Source organism: Nerophis lumbriciformis, linkage group LG16, assembly GCF_033978685.3.
Source record: "Nerophis lumbriciformis linkage group LG16, RoL_Nlum_v2.1, whole genome shotgun sequence".
Lineage (NCBI taxonomy): Eukaryota > Metazoa > Chordata > Actinopteri > Syngnathiformes > Syngnathidae > Nerophis > Nerophis lumbriciformis.
In genome coordinates this window covers 26,774,427-26,797,098 of record NC_084563.2, presented here as the reverse complement: position 1 = coordinate 26,797,098, position 22,672 = coordinate 26,774,427, and the positions used below count along the sequence as shown (strand labels likewise).

The 22,672-nt window shown below is 41.0% G+C and overlaps 1 protein-coding gene across 3 annotated transcripts in view; it reads left to right on the top strand.

Annotated features, from left to right (window-relative positions):
• Nucleotides 1-22,672, top strand: part of fstl5 (follistatin-like 5) — a 570,108-nt gene that overhangs the window by 378,635 nt on the left and 168,801 nt on the right. For all 3 annotated transcript variants that reach the window (XM_072914911.1, XM_061976896.2, XM_061976895.2), the window contains exon 8: nucleotides 22,333-22,453. In XM_072914911.1, coding sequence (XP_072771012.1) covers nucleotides 22,333-22,453 — 121 coding nt within the window. The remainder of the gene's footprint in view (nucleotides 1-22,332; nucleotides 22,454-22,672) is intronic.

Below are 22,672 nucleotides of genomic sequence, written 5' to 3'. Positions count from 1 at the left end.
TGATGGTGACTTTTTGAAGTAACTATATTTGTGGGACTAAATGGGTCTGATGGTGACTTTTGGATGTAACTTTGTTTGTGGGATTAAACGGGTCTCATGGTGACTTCTGGAAGTGACTTTATGTTTGTGTGACTAAACAAGTATGATGGGGACTTTTGGAAGTAACTTTATGTTTGTGGGCCTAAACGGGTCTGATGGTGACTTTAGGGAAAAACTTTGTGTTTGTGTGACTAAACATGTCTGATGTTAACTTTTGGAAGTAACTTAATGTTTTTGTGACTAAATGGGTCTGATGGTGACTTTTAGAAGTAACTTTATGTTTGTGGGACTAAACAGGTCTGATGGTGACTTGGAAGTATTTTTATGTTTGTGTGATTAAAAGGGTCTGATGGTGACTTTTGGAAGTAACTTTATGTTTATGGGACTAAACAAGTCTGATGGTGACTTTTGGATGTGACAATGTTTGTGGGACTAATTGGGTCTGATGGTGACTTTTGGAAGTAACTTCATGTTTGTGGGACAAAACGGTTCTGATATTAACTTTTGGAAGTAACTTAATGTTTTTGTGACTAAACGGGTCTGATGGTTACTTTTGGAAGTAACTTAATGTTTTTGTGACTAAACGGGTCTGATGGTGACTTTTGGAAGTAACTTTGTTTGTGGGACTAAACGGGTTTGATGGTGACTTTTGGAAGTTACTTTATGGTTGTGTGACTAAACGGGTCTGATGGCGACTTTTGGAAGTAACTTTATGTTTGTGGGACTAAACGGGTCTGATGATGACTTTTGGAAGTCACTTTATGTTTGTGGGACTAAACGGGTCTGATGGTGACTTTTGGAAGTGACTATGTTTGTGGGACTAATTGGGTCTAATGGTGCCTTTCGAAGTAACTTGATGTTTTTGGGATTACACAGGGCTGATGGTGACTTTTGGAAGTAACTTTATGTTTGTGCGACTAAACGGGTCTGATGGTGACTTTTGAAAGTACATTTATGTTTGTGTGACTAAACGGGTCTGATGGTGACTTTTGGAAGTATTTTTATGTTTGTGTGATTAAAAGGGTCTGATGGTTACTTTTGGAAGTAACTAAGTTTGTGTGACTAAACAAGTCTGATGGTGACTTTTGGAAGTGACTATGTTTGTGGGACTATTTGGGTCTGATGGTGACTTTTGGAAGTAACTTCATGTTTGTGGGACTAAACGGGTCTGATGGTGACTTTTGGAAATAACTTTATGTTTGTGTGGTTAAAGGGGTCTGATGGTGACTTTTAGAAGTAACTTTTTTTGTGACTGAACAGGTCTGATGGTTACTTTTGGAAGCAACTTAATGTTTCTGTGACTAAATGGGTCTGATGGTGACTTTTGGAAGTAACTTTGTTTGTGGGACTGATTGGGTCTAATGGTGACTTTTGGAAGTAACTTTATGTTTGTGGGACTAAACGGGTGTAATGGTGACTTTTGGAAGTAGTTTTATATTTGTGGGACTAAACGGGGCTGATGGTGACTTTTGGAAGTAACTTTATGTTTGTGTGATTAAACGGGTCTAATGGTGACTTTCAGAGGTACCTTTATGTTTGTGGGACTAATTGGGTCTGATGATGACATTTGGAAGTAACTATGTTTGTGGGACTAAACGGGTCTGATGGTGACTTTTGGAAGTGACTATGTTGGTGGGACTAAACGGGGCTGATGGTGACTTTTGGAAGTAACTTTATGTTTGTGTGATTAAACAGGTCTGATGGTGACTTTTGGAAGTAACTTTATGTTTGTGGGACTAATTGGGTCTGATGGTGACTTTTGGAAGTAACTTTATGTTTGTGGGACTAAACGGGTTTGATGGTGACTTTTGGAAGTTACTTTATGGTTGTGTGACAAAACGGGTCTGATGGCGACTTTTGGAAGTAACTTTATGTTTGTGGGACTAAACGGGTCTGATGGTGACATTTGGAACTAACTTTATGTTTGTGGGACGAAACGGGTCAAATTCATGATTTTTAGGATTAAACATACAAAAATAACTAAAAAGCTAGCAAAAAAACATTAGCATGTTAGCGCATGTTAGCTATTAACATACTTGCTCTACAGCACCAGGTGTCACAAACCATGATTTTAAGTTCAAACATACGGAATTAGATAAATTGCAGCCAAAAGCATTAGCAAAGAACATTTGCATAAAATGTTAGCATGCTAACCTTTTCACAACCATGCTAATAGTGAATGTGCGTTTGCATGTTGATTGCTCGCTGAGTTGGTGTCACAAATTATTATTTTTAAGTTCAAACATACACAATTAGCTGTACAGCTAGCAGAAACAACCTTAACTTTTAGCATTGTTGCTCGACAGCACCGCATATCGCAAAAGACATGATTTTTCTACAAACCCCGTTTCCATATGAGTTGGGAAATTGTGTTAGATGTAAATATAAACGGAATGCAATGATTTGCAAATCATTTTCAACCCATATTCAATTGAAAGCGCTACAAAGACAACATATTTGATGTTCAAACTCATAAACTTTATATTTATTTTGCAAATAATAAGTAACTTAGAATTTCATGGCTGCAACACGTGCCAAAGTAGTTGGGAAAGGGCATGTTCACCACTGTGTTACATGGCCTTTCCTTTTAACAACACTCAGTAAACGATTGGGAACTGAGGAGACACATTTTTTAAGCTTCTCAGGTGGAATTCTTTCCCATTCTTGCTTGATGTACAGCTTAAGTTGTTCAACAGTCCGGGGGTCTCTGTTGTGGTATTTTAGGCTTCATAATGCGCCACACATTTTCAATGGGAGACAGGTCTGGACTACAGGCAGGCCAGTCTAGTACCCGCACTCTTTTACTATGAAGCCACGTTGATGTAACACATGGCTTGGCATTGTCTTGCTGAAATAAGCAGGGGCGTCCATGGTAACGTTGCTTGGATGGCAACATATGTTGCTCCAAAAGCTGTATGTACCTTTCAGCATTAATGGCGCCTTCACAGATGTGTAAGTTACCCATGTCTTGGGCACTAATACACCCCCATACCATCACAGATGCTGGCTTTTACACTTTGCGCCTATAACAATCCGGATGGTTCTTTTCCTCTTTGGTCCGGAGGACACGACGTCCACAGTTTCCAAAAACAATTTGAAATGTGGACTCGTCAGACCACAGAACACTTTTCCACTTTGTATCAGTCCATCTTAGATGAGCTCAGGCCCAGCGAAGCAGTTACTGACAGTGGGTTTCTGAAGTGTTCCTGAGCCCATGTGGTGATATCCTTTACACACTGATGTCGCTTGTTGATGCAGTACAGCCTGAGGGATCGAAGGTCACGGGCTTAGCTGCTTACGTGCAGTGATTTCTCCAGATTCTCTGAACCCTTTGATGATATTACGAAGCGTAGATGGTGAAATCCCTAAATTCCTTGCAATAGCTGGTTGAGAAAGGTTTTTCTTAAACTGTTCAACAATTTGCTCACGCATTTGTTGACAAAGTGGTGACCCTCGCCCCATCCTTGTTTGTGAATGACTGAGCATTTCGTGGAATCTACTTTTATACCCAATCATGGCACCCACCTGTTCCCAATTTGCCTGTTCACCTGTGGGATGTTCCAAATAAGTGTTTGATGAGCATTCCTCAACTTTATCAGTATTTATTGCCACCTTTCCCAACTTCTGCGTCACGTGTTGCTGGCATCAAATTCTAAAGTTGATGATTATTTGCCCAGAAATAAAATGTTTATCTGTTTGAACATCAAATATGTTGTCTCTGTAGCATATTCAACTGAATATGGGTTGAAAAGGATTTGCAAATCATTGTATTCCGTTTATATTTACATCTAACACAATTTCCCAACTCATATGGAAACGGGGTTTGTAATTGGGGTGGCAATGATGTTTGTTACGCTTTTCTGAGAGAGGACTTGTGTGTTTACGTTTTCGCCGAAACACACCACACACCTTTTAGTCAGCAATAAAGCACACACAAAATGAGATATTAAACAGCAAGCTACGTGAAAGCATGCCGAGCCACAAAAAGAGGTATCAATGTTTCCTGGAAAGTGGTGTACCTATTCAATAGTCCCGTTTTTGATTTATTTTCTGAATAGCGTTGCCGTGGTAACACGAAATATTCTGAAAATGAGATACCGCTGTAGCCACCATGGAGACCTTTCCAAAAATATTAGCTTTGTCTGAGTTTGTTGGCGGGTTCTTCTGTTATTAAACGCTGCGCAATAATATGGAAGAAGTGTAATAAACTGCGGGCCCATAATAACAAAAAGGTGCACTACAAAAGAAATGAGAAAAGACAACTAAGGACGCACAAAAAAGGTGAAACAGAGGTCGCGCACAAAAAAGGTGTGGAGACGAAAAAGTAACACGACACGGCCACTGTGACGAGGAGCGTAAATGGAGCCAAAGAAGGGGAGGAAAACACGACTGGATGGGTGAACTGTCAGGATTGTATTAGTGCAGGTGAATGGACTGGAGAGCTTAAGTAGTCAGATAGGAAATGGGTATCAGGTGTGTCCTGAAAACCTGGCATTGCAACAAAAAGCTTTATCTATAAATATTGTGCGTGTGTGCATGCATATATGTGTGTGTTTGGGTGTGTGTGTGTGTGTGTGTGTGTGTGTGTGTGTGTGTGTGTGTGTGTGCGTGTGTGTGCATATATGTGTTTATGAGTGGCAACCCTGTGCATCAAGGGGCAGAGGAGATACTAAAAAATACATTTTTGTGTGCGTGCGTGTGTGTTTGTGTTTGTGTGTGTGCAAATATATGTTTATGAGTGGCAACCCTGTGCATCAAGGGGCAGAGGAGATACTAAAAAAGACGTTTTGTGTGCAAGTGTGTGTGTGTGTGTGTGTGTGTGTGTGTGTGTGTGTGTGTGTGTGTGTGTGTGTGTGTGTGTGTGTGTGTGTGTGTGTGTGTGTGTGTTTGCGTGCGTGCGTGCGTGCGTGCGTGCGTGCGTGCGTGTGTGTGTGTGCGCGTGCGTTTGTGCGTGCGTGCGTGTGTGTGTGTGTGTGTGTGTGTGTGTGTGTGTGTGTGTGTGTGTGTGTGTGTGTGTGTGCATATACGTGTTTATTTGTTGCAACACTGTGCATCAAGGGGCAGACGAGATACTAAAAAAAGACACGTGTGTGTGTGTGTTATTGTATTTCTACCCTTCTTGAGACATCAACAAGGAAAAGTACCGTCCATACGAGGAGGTGTGAACAAGTTAGGACATATGTAAATCATGGTCCTGATACAGACAACCATTGCATCTAATAGAGAGCCAACTACTAGAATCTGTGAACATTGCTCCAAAGTCAGGATTTTTTTTGTTGATTTAATGTGCATCCAAAAGTTTAACATTGACAGGTGCAAAGGCAGCAATATATGATAAAACAAGAAGGCAGCTAAAGAAGGACTTCCCTATTCATCCCAGAAAAAAACCCGCCAGGTGAACAGCTGATTTTACCACTTCCTGTGCTGACGTAAGACAACCCATATGTGACCATAGGATAAACAAATACACTACAGTAATAATAATAATAATAATAATAGATTGTATTTGTAAAAAAACACTTTACATTGAGTAAACAACCTCAAAGTGCTACAGTGTATTAAAACAAAAAGATAATACAAAATAAATAAAAATAAAAAACTAGAACAGCCAAATAGCTAAAACTAGTATGCATATATTTAAAAAAAAAAGGGTTTTTAAGCCTTTTTTTTAAAGCATCCACAGTCTGTGCTGCCCTCAGGTGGTCAGGGAGTGCGTTCCACAGACTGGGAGCGGCGGAGCAGGAAGCCCGGTCTCCCATTGTTCGTAGCTTTGTCCTCGGAGGTTGGAGGAGGTTAGTCTGTCCGGAGCGGAGGATTTGGGGGTGAGTAGTTCTTTGAGGTAGAGGGGGGCATTTCCAGGGAGGCACTGGTGGGTTAGTAGGGAGACTTTGTATTCAATCCTGAGTGGAACAGGAAGCCAGTGAAGGGATTTGAGAGTTGGTGTGATATGGTCATATTTTAGTACTAAGACTATAGTGGCCATTAACAGTTAGCTTCTACAGCTGTGTCGCACAAAGGGGTGGTCCCTGTGCTTCCTTTGTCATCGGCCTTAAGCACGTTACAAAAAAACAAAAAATAGTAATCTCATTTTTTGAGAATGTTTCATTTGGTGACATCTATCAAAATGAGGGTGGTCCCAAAAAGCAGGCATTTTTCAAATTGACTGTGTTGGTTTTAAAAATGATCCCCCTCTGGTCAACATATGAAATAACAAGTGTGTGTATAAATTTGAAGGGATCCTGCTCTGGTCAACATATGAAATAACAAGTGTGTGTCAAAATTTGAAGGGCTCCCGCTCTGGTCAACATGTTTCATTTGGTGACATCTATCAAAATGAGGGTGGTCCCAAAAAGCAGGCATTTTTCAAATTGACTGTGTTGGTTTTAAAAGTGATCCCCCTCTGGTCAACATATGAAATAACAAGTGTGTGTATAAATTTGAAGGGCTCCCGCTCTGGTCAACATATGAAATAACAAGTGTGTGTCAAAATTTGAAGGGCTCCCGCTGTGGTCAACATATGAAATAACAAGTGTGTGTAAAAATTTGAAGGGTTCCCACTCTGGTCAACATACGAAATAACAAGTGTGTGTAAGAAATTGAATTACAGATTCAATTTGAAGATTAAAAACCAATTACAAAAAAAATAATAACTAAATGCTTACTTTTTTATATTTGCATAGTATGTATATATTATTAATGTTGTAAATACACGTCTTTATATAGCTAGAAAGGCATTTTTCGGTGGTCTCCAGAAGGTAGGAAAAACAAGAATGTGTGTGTAATGTCGCTAGCTGAGGTGCAGTTTTAAGTTGGTTGATTCAGGGGTGACCCTCCTCTGACTGCTATATTAATTACAGCCCCCTGAGGGCCAGGGTCTATTTGTAAATCCACCTCCACCTGCCCTTGTCTCCCGTCCCAACGCTTTGTCAGCACATAGCCGGGTGCCACCGAAAGCTGTGGCCAAAGTCGCCTCCACGGACCGCTTCCGTGGCTCCGACTGTCATTCCTTTGGACCGCTCATTTTTCATTTCAAAATGTGGCGCCACGCTCGCTTGTGGGTCTCCGGAGGTTAAAACCTGCCATCGATTTGCTTTCACAGTGAGAGGAGCTCAATTAGTGAAGATCCGAAGAACACAATGGACGCTTGTTCACGCGACCTCGCCTGTTTGAGGTGACGTCAAGAGGAGGTTTTTTTGGTGATTGGGGGGGGGGTCAGACTTGCATGAAATATTCATGCACAGCTGCAACATCACACAGACAGGAATAATATGTTATTCAAACAATCAATCAATCAATGTTTATTAGGAGAGACTGGATGCAATGGACGTGGAGTGGGTCTGACATAACATTGTGAAAGTCCAGTCCATAGTGGATCTAACATAATAGTGAGAGTCCAGTCCATCGTGGGTCTAGCATAATATTGTGAGTGTCCAGTCCATAGTAGATCTAACATAATAGTGAGAGTCCAGTCCATAGTGGATCTAACATAAAAGTGTGAGAGTCCAGTCCATAGTGGATCTAACATAATAGTGAGAGTCCAGTCCATAGTGGGTCTAGCATAATATTGTGAGTGTCCAGTCCATAGTAGATCTAACATAATAAAGAGAGTCCAGTCCATAGTGGATCTAACATAAAAGTGTGAGAGTCCAGTCCATAGTGGATCCAACATAATAGTGAGAGTCCAGTCCATAGTGGATCTAACATAATAGTGAGAGTCCAGTCCATAGTGGGTCTAGCATAATATTGTGAGTGTCCAGTCCATAGTAGATCTAACATAATAGTGAGAGTCCAGTCCATAGTGGATCTAACATAATAGTAAGAGTCCAGTCCATAGTGGATCTAACATAATAGTGAGAGTCCAGTCCATAGTGGATCTAACATAATAGTGAGAGTCCAGTCCATAGTAGATCTAACATAATAGTGAGAGTCCAGTCCATATTGGATCTAACATAATAGTGAGAGTCCAGTCCATAGTGGATCTAACATAATAGTGAGAGTCCAGTCCATAGTGGATCTAACATAATAGTGAGCGTCCAGTCCATAGTGGATCTAACATAATAGTGAGAGTCCAGTCCATAGTGGGTCTAGCATAATATTGTGAGAGTCCAGTCCATAGTAGATATAACATAATAGTGAGAGTTCAGTCCATAGTGGATCTAACATAATAGTGAGAGTCCAGTCCATAGTGGATCTAACATAATAGTGAGAGTCCAGTTCATAGTGGATCCAACATAATAGTGAGAGTCCAGTCCATAGTGGGTCTAACATAATAGTGAGAATCCAGTCCATAGTAGATCCAACATAATATTTGAGAGTCCAGTCCATAGTGGATCTAACATAATAGTGAGAGTCCAGTCCATAGTGGATCTAACATAATAGTGAGAGTCCAGTCCATAGTGGGTCTAGCATAATATTGTGAGAGTCCAGTCCATAGTAGATCCAACATAATAGTGAGAGTCCAGTCCATAGTGGATTTAACATAATAGTGAGAGTCCAGTCCATAGTGGATCTAACATAATAGTAAGAGTCCAGTCCATAGTGGATCTAACATAATAGTAAGTGTCCAGTCCATAGTGGGTCTAGCATAATATTGTGAGAGTCCAGTCCATAGTGGGTCTAGCATAATAGTGAGAGTCCAGTCCATAGTGGATCTGACATAATAGTGAGAGTCCAGTCCATAGTGGATCTAACATAATAGTGAGAGTCCAGTCCATAGTGGATCTAACATAACAGTGAGAGTGCAGTCCATAGTGGATCTAACATAATAGTGAGAGTCCAGTCCATAGTGGATCTAACATAATAGTGAGAGTCCAGTCCATAGTGGGTCTAGCATAATATTGTGAGAGTCCAGTCCATAGTGGGTCTAGCATAATATTGTGAGAGTCCAGTTCATAGTAGATCCAACATAATAGTGAGAGTCCAGTCCATAGTGGATCTAACATAATAGTGAGAGTCCAGTCCATAGTGGATCTAACATAATAGTGAGAGTCCAGTCCATAGTGGGTCTAGCATAATATTGTGAGAGTCCACTCCATAGTGGATCTAACATAATAGTGAGAGTCCAGTCCATAGTGGGTCTAGCATAATATTGTGAGAGTCCAGTCCATAGTAGATCTAACATAATAGTGAGAGTCCAGTCCATAGTGGATTTAACATAATAGTAAGAGTCCAGTCCATAGTGGATCTAACATAATAGTAAGAGTCCAGTCCATAGTGGATCTAACATAATAGTAAGTGTCCAGTCCATAGTGGGTCTAGCATAATATTGTGAGAGTCCAGTCCATAGTGGGTCTAGCATAATATTGTGAGAGTCCAGTTCATAGTGGATCCAACATAATAGTGAGAGTGCAGTCCATAGTGGATCCAACATAATAGTGAGAGTCCAGTCCATAGTGGATCCAACATAATAGTGAGAGTCCAGTCCATAGTGGATCTAACATAATAGTGAGAGTCCAGTCCATTGTGGGTCTAGCATAATATTGTGAGTCCAGTCCATAGTGGGGTCAGCAGGAAACCATCCCGAGCGGAGACGGGTCAGCAGCGCAGAGATGTCTCCAACCGATGCACAGGCGAGCGGTCCACCCCGGGTACCGACTCTGGACAGCCAGCACTTCATCCATGGCCACCGGACCTGTATCCCCCCCCCTCCACGCAGGAGAGGGGGGCAGAGCAGAAGAGAAACGGCAGATCAACTGGTCTAAAAAGGGGGGTCTATTTAAAGGCTAGAGTATACAAATGAGTTTTAAGATGGGACTTAAATGCTTCTACTGAGGTAGCATCTCTAATTGTTACCGGGAGGGCATTCCATAGTACTGGAGCCCCAATAGAAAACGCTCTATAGCCCACAGACTTTTTTTGGGCTCTGGGAATCACTAATAAGCCGAAGTTCTTTGAAGGCAGATTTCTTGCCAGGACATATGGTACAATGCAATCAGCAAGGTAGGACGGAGCTAGACTGTGTAGTATTTTATACGTAAGTAGTAACACCTTAAAGTCACATCTTAATCTTAGTGTGTCATTTATGCTCATTTTGGCAAATTACAAAAGCCAAAGCAGTGAAGTTGTCACGTTGTGTAAATGGTAAATAAAAAGAGAATACAACAAATCCTTTTCAACTTATATTCAATTGAATAGACTGCAAAGACAAGATATTTCATGTTCACACTGGAAAACCTTGTTATTGTCGCAAATATTAGCTCATTTGGAATTTGATGCCTGCAACATCAAAAAAGCTGGCACAAGTGGCAAAAAAGACTGATAAAGTTTGGGAATGCTCATCAAAGACTTATTTGGAACATCCCACAGGTGAACAGGCTAATTGGGAACAGGTGGGTGCCATGATTGGGTATAAAAGTAGATTCCATGAAATGCTCAGTCATTCACAAACAAGGACAGGGCGAGGGTCACCACTTTGTCAACAAATGCCTGAGCAACATATTATATATACATAACAAATATTAATATTATTAAACTAGAGATGTCATGATTTGTGGTCTGGATCATGTTTTTGTTATTTTCGGTTCAAAACTCCAGTATTTCCTGTTTGCGCTCCCGTGTTTGTTTTAGTTTCCATGACGACTGATTAGTTTCACCTGTCCCACCTGTTTGACTTACGCACCTGCTCTAATCAGAGACTATTATTAAAGCCTGTTTTGCCAGTTAGTCGTCCTGGCGACATTGCTCTGTTTTGACATTTCTTGCCATAGTTCATACTGTTCGATTCATGCCGTGTCCAGTATTTTTGTTTCATGCCCATAGTTCTTGCTATTTGTTTCAAGCCACAGTTTAGTGAGTTTTTTCATGTTTTTAGTTTCATGATTCTTGTCCATAGTCTTAGCTTTTGTTTCCTGCATTAAGCTTGTCTTCGTCTTGAGTGCTTTTTGTAGTACTTTGAGTTTGAATAATTAAATAATGTTCCTACCTTCAAGCCTTGTCCAGTGTAGTCCGATTGCATCCCGGGAGAACAATCATCGCGGTAAGCTGCGAAAAACCCCTCGTCTTGACAAGAGAATAGAGTGTGACTAAGCCAAAAGGGTGTGTTTATGTGCGACTATGTGTGTGAGTTAACTGTTGTGTGTTACTGGGAGTGTTGAGCACGAGGAGGAAGTCCAAGAGGGGAAAGCTGGCTGTGAGCAGGCAGGAAGTCGTGGGCTATAACGAGGCGTTGAAGGTCCGTGTCCAGGCGGGTGGTCGAGATCCAAGAGGCAGTCACGGAAGCGGAGGGAACGCGGGAAGACGAGACACACAGCTCGGAGGTCTGCTGTTGGGACGACAAGGAGAAAAAGAGTGCGCATAGAGCATGACGTGTCGGCTTACTGTACTGAACAGGTAGCTAGGTTCTGGCCCGGGATAGGCTTATGAAGGCAGGTCCTCTGATCAGTGACAGGTCCGCTGATTGCTGGCGATTGATTGCAGCTGCTTGCTGCAGCCGGACTGACACGCGCCTGGCGCGCTCCCGTTCGCTCGGTCCGTGACAGAAGGTGATGATTATCACATTTTTGAAGCAGTATTCGCATGCAACGGCAGTTTCGGCAGTACATGTGAGAGGACTATTTCATGCCTTCAGATGGTAAATATTGATGCTTTCAGATGGTAAATATCTCAGATGACAAAAAAATACTTCCACTTTGAGGAAAAATGCAGCACTAAAAAAACCTCTCTCTTAAAAACAGAAAATATTCCTTTTGAATATCATGAATAATACAATGCATTGGCTTTCAAGAGATTGCCGGGCGGTTGCAACAAATGTTCCTCGGCGCGCTACTCGCCGCCAACAAGCTCATTAGCTTGAGGGGGCGAGAGAGTGGTTGTCTCTTTTAGCGCTGCAAATATTTGTTCTTCCGTTAGCTTATTTTTCCACGTCCGCCAGCGTTGTTTACGAGTCTGCCGTCTTACAAAATGAATTAATCATGGTGTGGTCCGTGCACTCCAGTCGCCAGCCGCCTAAAAGGCCTCGTGAGAATTAGCTCGTGTTTGTGTGCATGGTAATGAACGCGTGGACGATCGAGCGTCAGGTTTGATTGACGCCACAAAAAAAATTATGTCCAAAACTGATATCCCGGTATTTTTAGGCCGCGTGGCGATGTACAAACCCCGTTTCCATATGAGTTGGGAAATTGTGTTAGATGTAAATATACACGAAATACAATGATTTGCAAATCCTTTTCAACCCATATTCAATTGAATGCACTACAAAGACAACATATTTGATGTTCAAACTCATAAACTTTATTTTTTTTTTGCAAATAATAATTAACTTAGAATTTCATGGCTGCACCATGTGCCAAAGTAGTTGGGAAAGGGCATGTTCACCACTGTGTTACATCACCTTTTCTTTTAACAACACTCAATAAACGTTTGGGAACTGAAGAGACACATTTTTTAAGCTTCTCAGGTGGAATTCTTTCCCATTCTTGCTTGATGTACAGCTTAAGTTGTTCAACATTCCGGGGGTCTCCGTTGTGCTATTTTAGGCTTCATAATGCACCACACATTTTCAATGGGAGACAGGTCTGGACTACAGGCAGGCCAGTCTAGTACCCGCACTCTTTTACTATGAAGTCACGTTGATGTAACACGTGGCTTGGCATTGTCTTGCTGAAAAAAGCAGGGGCGTCCATGGTAACGTTGCTTGGATGGCAACATATGTTGCTCCAAAACCTGTATGTACCTTTCAGCATTAATGGCACCTTAACAGATGTGTAAGTTACCCATGTCTTGGGCACTAATACACCCTCATACCATCACAGATGCTGGCTTTTACACGTTGCCCCTATAACAATCCGGATGGTTCTTTTCTTCTTTGGTCGGGAGGACACGATGTCCACAGTTTCCAAAAACAATTTGAAATGTGGACTCATCAGACCACAGAACACCTTTCCACTTTGTATTAGTCCATCTTAGATGAGCTCAGGCCCAGTGAAACCGACGGCGTTTCTGGGTGTTGTTGATAAACGGTTTTCGCCTTGCATAGGAGAGTTTTAACTTGCACTTACAGATGTAGCGACCAACTCTAGTTACTGACATTGGGTTTCTGAAGTGTTCCTGAGCCCATGTGGTGATATCCTTTACACACTGATGTCGCTTATTGATGCAGTACAGCCTGAGGGATCGAAGGTCACGGGCTTAGCTGCTTACGTGCAGTGATTTCTCCAGATTCTCTGAACCCTTTGATGATATTACGGACTGTAGATGGTGAAATCCCTAAATTCCTTGCAATAGCTGGTTGAGAAAGGTTTTTCTTAAAGTGTTCAACAAATGGCTCATGCATTTGTTGACAAAGTGGTGACCATCGCCCCATCCTTGTTTGTGAATGACTGAGCATTTCATGGAATCTACTTTTATACCCAATCATGGCACCCACCTGTTCCCAATTTGCCTGTGCACCTGTGGGATGTTCCAAATAAGTGTTTGATGAGCATTCCTCAACTTTATCAGTATTTATTGCCACCTTTCCCAACTTCTTTGTCACGTGTTGCTCGCATCAAATTCTAAAGTTAATGAATATTTGGAAAAAAAAATAAAAATGTTTATGAGTTTGAACATCAAATATGTTGTCTTTGTAGCATATTCAACTGAATATGGGTTGAAAATGATTAGCAAATCATTGTATTCCGTTTATATTTACATCTAACACAATTTCCCAACTCATATGGAAACGGGGTTTATAGATTGTCACATCAAAACTATGAATGAACACATGTGGAGTTATGTACTTAACAAAAAAAGGTGAAATAACTGTGTAGGAGTGGCTTCCTAGTGGTTCCCCTGCTACACACGTCACAGGAGTCAGGCGTGTTGATTTGAACAAAGTTTTAATGTTCCTCAATAAACTCATCAATAATCTTTTCAGATGTACTGGACATTTTAGTCACTCCAAGTCATCTCAGTCCTTCCTCTTCCCGTTCCCGGCCGCGACTGTTTAAGACAACAGGTGATTAGACAATGCGTACCACCTGGGAAATCGAATCACCTGTTCAGCCGGCACTGACATGTTCAGCCGGCACTGACACGCCCCAGTCTGTTGGTGCGTTGTCCTCAGCAGGGGCGGTGACCTACACTCCCGCAGGCAGCGCTGGCCACGCCTCCCTCCACAAACTGAAAACATGTTTTATATTCTATCCATCCATCCATTTTCTATCGCTTGTCTCTCTAATTTCTTCAAAATAGCCACCCTTTGCTCCGATTAATGCTTTGCACACTCTTGGCATTCTCTCCATGAGCTTCAAGAGTTGTTTTTTTTCACTTCACAGGTGTGCTTGTCATCTTTTTGCAGCGTACAATTTGATGAATAACTTGCTTTGAAACCATAAGTCAAGCAGATATTGAAGTACGTAATTTTATTTTGACAAATAACAATGTGTGGAAACTATGGGAATATATTAGTTGTTGCAATATTGCGTAATAATAACATTTAAAAGGTGTGCTATTTCATGCAGTGCATATATATATATATATATATATATATATTTGTTTTTGTCAAAATGGAATGAACAAATACATTTAGTACGAAAAGATAAGGTACTTCATCAATGCTGATTTTCCTAGGTGTTCGCGGGCCAAATACGGCCCCCAGGCCTTGAGTTTGACACCTGTGCTTTAGAGCCGGTCTGGGCAATTATTTTGACACGGGGGCCAAATTTAGAGAAAAAAACTATGTGTCTGGGGGCGGGTATATCTATTTTTATAAACACTAACACAAAACCTCACGATAATGTCTGATTGAAAGCTAAAAACGTTACGACAGACCGCCTTAAAAAATGGAATGGAATTTTATTTATTTTTTACTGAATGAGACACCCAGAATGTACATGAAAATAAAGAATGTTACAATATTAACTATGAAGGATAAAACAGTGAATATTGACAACATATGAACGTCACCCCCCCTCTCTATCCACATATTTTACAATCAAGCGAAATTCAGAAATGCAACAAACATCGAAATATGAACACAAAGGGTGAAAAAAACCACCTAAAATCTGACATATCTGATCACTAAGTTTTAGAACTTTGTTATAAAAATGTCCTTCCACGTCTGACAATAGTAACTAATTAGATGACCATAGTAACTAATTAAATGACCATAGTAACTAAGTAGATGACCATAGTAACTAATACGATTACCATTGTAATTAATTAGATGACCATAGTAACTAAATACTTTACCATAGTAACTAATTTAATGACCAAAGTAACTAATTAGATGACCATAGTAACTAATTACTTTACCATAGTAACTAATTAAATGACCATAGTAACTAATTAGATGACCATAGAAACTAATTAGATGACCATAGAAACTAATTAGATGACCAAAGTAACTAATTAGATGACCATAGTAACTAATTAGATGACTATAGTAACTAATTAGATGACCATAGTAACAAATTAGATTACTATTGTAACTCATTTGATGACCATAGTAACTAATTAGATGGCCATAGTAACTAATTAATTGACCATAGTAACTAATTAGATAACCATAGTAACGAATTACTTTACCATAGTAACTAATTAAATGACCAGAGCAACTACTTAGATGACCATAGCAACTAATTATATGACCATATAAACTAATTAGTTGGCCATAGTAACTAATTAGATGACCATAGTAACTAATAAAATGACCAAAGTAATTAATTAGATGACCATAGTAACTAAATACTTTACCATAGTAAATGATCTTAGTAACTAATTAGATGACCACAGTAACTAATTAGATGACCATAGTAAATAATTACATTACCATAGTAACAATTACATTGCCATATTAACTAATTAAATGACCATAGTAACTAATTATATGACCATGGTAACTAAATACTAGAGATGTTCGATAATGGCTTTTTTGCCGATATCCAATATTCCGATATTGTCGAACTCTTAATTACCGATTCCGATATCAAGCGATACCGATGTATACAGTGGTGGAATTAACACATTATCATGCCTAATGTTGTTGTGGGGTGGTGTATATTGTAGCGTCCCGGAAGAGTTAGTGCTGCAAGGGGTTCTGGGTATTTGTTCTGTTGTGTTTATGTTGTGTTACGGTGCGGATGTTCTCCCGAAATGTGTTTGTCATTCTTGTTTGGTGTGGGTTCACAGTGTGGCGCATATTTGTAACAGTGTTAAACTTGTTTATACGGCCACCCTCAGTGTGACCTGTATGGCTTTTGACCAAGAATGCAATGCATTCACTTGTGTGTGTGAAAAGTCGTAGATATTATGTGACTGGCAGTGCCTTTAAGGTTTATTGCCGCTCTGTACTTCTCCCTACGTCCGTGTACACAGCGGCCTTTTAAAAAGTCATACATTTTACTTTTTGAAACCGATACCGATAATTTCCGATATTACATTTTAAAGCATGTATCGGCCGATGATATCAGCAGTCCGATATTTTCGGACATCTCTACTAATTACATTACCATAGTAACTAATTAGATGACCATAGTAACTAACATTACCATAATAACTAATTAGATGACCATAGTAACTAATTAGATGACCGTAGTAACTAATTAGATGACCATAGTAACTAGTATATCCTGCAGATTCCCACCATTGAAAGACTTAGTGTAGTTAAAGGTCATTAGAAAACATGACTGCGCATCATAATGGCAGCTACACTTTACATCTTAAACATCTAAAACAATTATTTGGGAATGTCCGGCGGGCCAGATGGAAAAGCACAACGGGCCGCATGTGGCCCCCGGGTCTTAATTTGCCCAGGTCTGGTATAGATTGTGAGATATAACAAGATAATGCATACATTTATCATTTGTTTTCAAAACGGTTACAAAAAAGTGGGACCCCAAAACTTGACTGTGGGACCCCATTTTTATGACTTGATGGGGCCCCTGGGACCCCATTTTGAAAATTCCTAGCGCCAACAATGATGGAGTATTGGTGCGTGCAAAACAGCAGCCGGCGGCTGTGGCCTGCAGGCCGCTTCTAATACTAATCAAATATCATCCATAGATGATTGACTTTGACACTTAGGCTCTAGCGCAGGGGTGTCAAAAGTAGGGCCCGAGGGCCGGATCAGGCACGCAAACAGGTTTTATCCGGCCCGCGGGATGAGTTTGCTTAGTATAAAAATCAACCTGAAATTTTTGAATGAAAGAAACTGCTGTTCTAAATGTGTCCACTAGATGTCGCAATAGCAATTATTTGTATCTTTGTAGATCATGGGTGTCAAACTCTGGCCCGCAGGCCAAATTTGGCCCGCCGTGTAATTTCACTTGGCCCTTGAGGCGCTATCAAATTAACACTAAAGCTGGCCCGCCGATTATATATTGCGGCGTTGCCGCGGTAACACCGCATTCACCGTTAATTCTAATACTTGCCAATCCTCCCGGGAGTGTCTCCAGCGCCCCTCCCGAAAATTGTCAAGTCTGCTTTTCAGCCAGTCCAACGAGTGCTGGCCCAGGCACATAACATGTGCGGCTTCTGCATGCACACACAGTTGAATGCAACGCATACTTAATCAACAGCGATACAGGTTACACTGAGGGTAGCCGAATAAAAAACGTGAACACTGTTAGAAATATACGCCACACTGTGAACCCACACCAAACAAGAATGACAAACACATTTCAGAAGAACATCCGCAACGTAACACAACATAAACACAACAGAACAAATACCCAGAACCCTTTGCAGCACTAACTCTTACGGGACGCTACAAGGTGTGTGTGTGGGGGGGGGAGGTTTGGTGGTAGCGGGGGGTGTATTTTGTAGCGTCCTGGAAGAGTTAGTGCTGCAAAGGATTTTGGGTATTTGTTCTGTTGTGTTTATGTTGTGTTACGGTGCGGATGTTCTCCCAAAATGTGTTTGTCATTCTTGTTTGGTGTGGATTCACAGTGTGGCGTATATTTCTAACAGTGTTAAAGTTTTTTATACTGGCACCCTCAGTGTAACCTGTATCGCTGTTGATGAAGTATGCTTTGCATTCACTCGTGTGTGCGTACAGAAGCCACACATATCTTGTGACTGGGTCTGAACGATGTTAGAATAGATGAAAAGCGGACGCGACGACAGCTCATAGCGGACGTTAAAGGCAGTGCATTTAAGGCACGCCCCCAAGACTGTGGTCCGGGTGTACTACGAGATATCATGACTGATGAACACCTTCGTTCGATAATGAAGGTTGCCTCAGCTCAAAGTCTGAGCCCCGACATTAATGAACGAGCATCCAAGAAAAGATGGCAGGTATCTGGCCTGGGCACATCAGATTAGATCAGTGTGTTGCAAACTGAGCAGTTTAAAGTCCTGAATGGTTGTTTTATTCATTGTTATTTTATTTTCAAATGTATTAGCCTGTGGAAAAAGTTAATGTTGATATTTACCTCAGAAGGCTGCAAATAGAAAAGAGGCATTCCATTTTTATTTAAATTGTATTTGATATGCCATTGATATTTTTTAATTATTATTATTTGAAACTGGATTTTGCATGTCACTATAAAGTTATATAAGCCTTGCTTGTTCAATATTCAATGCAAAACTTGTTTGGGTCCCTATTAAAAGGTTAATTTGTTCAACCTTGGCCCGCGGCTTTGTTCAGTTTTAAATTTTGTCCCACTCTGTTTTTGAGTTTGACACCCCTGTTGTAGATGATGCTACATATGTACAAAATAAACCACATTATGTTAGTGCACCCGTCGAGGAAAATGATCAAACTACATAAATAACATACTGTAATTTGATTTTGATATCATATCTTGATAGATTGAAAATTAGTCTCAGGATTCTAAGAACGTATTGAGTAATGTGGTGGAATGTCCGAATCTTAAAAAGGAACAAAAGAGAATTTGTCACAATAGTTTTATTTCATCATAATCAGATGGTACAAGGTTGGATTGGGTTGCCATGATTACAGATGACGTCTCCGGAGACGTTGGATGATGCGCTCTCGTGAACAAGCGCACACACACCAGACTTGGTCCAACGTGGTTAGTTATACGCTTCCTGGTGGTTAAAAGGCCAGCATAACAAACAACCAAGATAACATGTACAATGTAAGGGCGACCCGCTCTGCCATGGCATGTCCTACCTAATGCATTCCAACCTCGCTCAACACACAAAATAGAAATGGTACAGAGGTCAGAAAGAAAGTTGGTCTGAACAATTTCTGATTTGGTCAGAAATTCCACTACAGTAAAACAACTATTTTTTTGTGTTTTCAAATCTTACAAAAGCATATGTTTCTAGTACAACTCACAAAGATACATCATTTAAGGCATTATTAGACATATTGCATGTTTTGTTTAGTAATTATGTTTAAAATAACTGTGATATTGAGTATGACAATTTTACTCCAATATTATTGCATAACGTATTCAGAAAACATAAATAACGACAAATAAAGTTGTGGAAGTCGCTTCCTCGCAGTTCCACTGAAGACACGGCACAAGATCCAAGCGTGCAGTTTTTAACAAAGGTTTTAATGTACATAGGTTTTTTGAAAGTCTTTCTCCGCCAGAACGTGACTTTTCAGTCACGTCCTTATCCAACAGATGATTAGATTAACATGTACCACCTGTGAAATCTAATTACCTGCCAGCTGTGTCTCGCCGTCAGCACTGCCACGCCCCCGTCTGATGGTGCTCTGTCCTCAGCACCATGGACAGAGGCGGTGACTTTTGCTCCTGCAGGCAGCACTGGCTACATCTCCCCCCACAAAAGTATGTATACTATTAACCGCAACAGGTAATTGTAAAAACAAAACAAAACAACAACATTATGATTTGTACAATTTCAGAATGTGCTTGTTCTATTTTTAAACAAAGAAAACAATCTGAAGTTGTCTTTATTTTTACTTTATCGTGCCGCGATTTTACCAGTCCGGCCCACTCGAGAGCAGATTGTTCTCTTTAAAATGAGTTTGACACCCATGCTCTAGAGCCTTCAGACTTTTTCGGGCAGGGGCCTGGGAATCACTCATCTGTGAGCTAACCCATGTTGCATGCTGCATACTGTGGCCTGCGGTATTGCAACAAAACGGGGTGTGCCAGGACCGGCTTCGAGATCAGTAGATGGCCCACCTGGGCCTGATTATCTACAAACCCCGTTTCCATATGAGTTGGGAAATTGTGTTAGATGTAAATATAAACGGAATACAATGATTTGCAAATCATTTTCAACCCATATTCAGTTGAATATGCTACAAAGACAACATATTTGATGTTCAAACTGATAAACTTTTTTTTTTTGCAAATAATCATTAACTTTAGAATTTGATGCCAGCAACACGTGACAAAGAAGTTGGGAAAGGTGGCAATAAATACTGATAAAGTTGAGGAATGCTCATCAAACACTTATTTGGAACATCCCACAGGTGTGCAGGCTAATTGGGAACAGGTGGGTGCCATGATTGGGTATAAAAACAGCTTCACAAAAAATGCTCAGTCTTTCACAAGAAAGGATGGGGCGAGGTACACCCCTTTGTCCACAACTGCGTGAGCAAATAGACAAACAGTTTAAGAACAACGTTTCTCAAAGTGCAATTGCAAGAAATTTAGGGATTTCAACATCTACGGTCCATAATATCATCAAAAGGTTCAGAGAATCTGGAAAAATCACTCCACGTAAGCGGCATGGCCGGAAACCAACATTGAATGACCGTGACCTTCGATCCCTCAGATGGCACTGTATCAAAAACCGACATCAATCTCTAAAGGATATCACCACATGGGCTCAGGAACACTTCAGAAAACCACTGTCACTAAATACAGTTGGTCGCTACATCTGTAAGTGCATGTTAAAGCTCTACTATGCAAAACGAAAGCCATTTATCAACAACATCCAGAAACGCAGCCGGCTTCTCTGGGCCCGAGATCATCTAAGATGGACTCATGCAAAGTGGAAAAGTGTTCTGTGGTCTGACGAGTCCATATTTCAAATTGTTTTTGGATATATTCGACATCGTGTCATCCGGACCAAAGGGGAAGCGAACCATCCAGACTGTTATTGACGCAAAGTTCAAAAGCCAGCATGTGTGATGGTATGGGGGTGCATTAGTACCCAAGGCATGGGTAACTTACACATCTGTGAAGGCACCATTAATGCTGAATGGTACGTACAGGTTTTGGAACAACATATGCTGCCATCTAAGCGCCATCTTTTTCATGGACGCCCCTGCTTATTTCAGCAAGACAATGCCAATACACATTCAGCACGTGTTACAACAGCGTGGCTTCGTAAAGAAAGAGTGCGGGTACTTCCCTGGCCTGCCTGCAGTCCAGACCTGTCTCCCATCGAAAATGTGTGGCGCATTATGAAGCGTAAAATACGACAGCGGGGACCCCGGACTGTTGAACGACTGAAGCTCTACATAAAACAAGAACGGGAAATAATTCCACTTTCAAAGCTTCAACAATTAGTTTCCTCAGTTCCCAATCGTTTATTGAGTGTTGTTAAAAGAAAAGGTGATGTAACACAGTGGTGAACATGCCCTTTCCCAACTACTTTGGCACGTGTTGCAGCCATGAAATTCTAAATTAATTATTATTTGCCACAAAAAAAATAAAGTTTATGAGTTTGAAACTTCAAATATGTTGTCTTTGGAGTGCATTCAATTGAATATGGGTTGAACTTATTTGCAAATCATTGTATTCCGTTTATATTTACATCTAACACAATTTCCCAACTCATATGGAAACGGGGTTTGTAATCACCTGTCGCTCTGTTAAAAGGCAGCAGCCGGGGAGTAGAGGAGGGTTTGTGGTGGAGCATGAGCGAGAGGGACAGCGAGACATATTATACACTGGAGAGAAACCATTCATGTGCTTAGTTTGTTAGTGAATGATTGCTGAAAAGCACACGAAAGACAATTTATTGGAAAATAAAACATTATTGTCAACATGGAAGAGCCTGGCATGGTGGTCCGAAGAACCCGGAAGCGAGAGTCTTCCACACATACATTTAACATTTGTTTTTAAAATGGTTACAGAAACGTGGTACCCCAAAAATTGACTGTGGGACCTCATTTTTATGACTTGATGGGACCCCATTTTGAAAATTGCGCCAACACTGATGGAGTATCGGTGCGTGCAAAACAGCAGCAGGTGGCTGTGGCCTGCGGGCCGCTTCTAATACTAATCAAATATCATCCCGGGGGCCAAAGATCATTGACTTTGACACAGACTTTTTCGGGGGCCCCTGGGAATCGCTCATCCGTGAGCTAACCCATGACCGCATGTTTCTTTTCCTTCTTGCTCTGCGCCTTCATTCTGCAAGACGTCACTTCCCAAAGTAGTTAACAACTGACTCGGTTTTCTCTCCCTGGATCAGGACTTTGGCGATGACGGCTCACTGTACTTCACCAAGGTGACCACCAGCCACACGGGCAACTACACCTGCCACGCCGACGGCTACGCCGCACTCTTCCAGACGCACACGCTGCATGTCCACGGTAAACTGCTCCTTCTTCTACATTAATTCCATGATCTGCTTTCTTTTTATGGAGCTTTTCAATCACTCCCTTGTTCCGGCGTACGTAGCAGATGGTCAATTCCTAATCATGCTTGCCAACGTGGACGAGGATTTACTCCTTGTCGAAAACGAACAAGCTGGGCGACGCAACGGCGGTCGTCTCTAGCGGCATTTATCACAGAGGGATTTTACAAGGTGT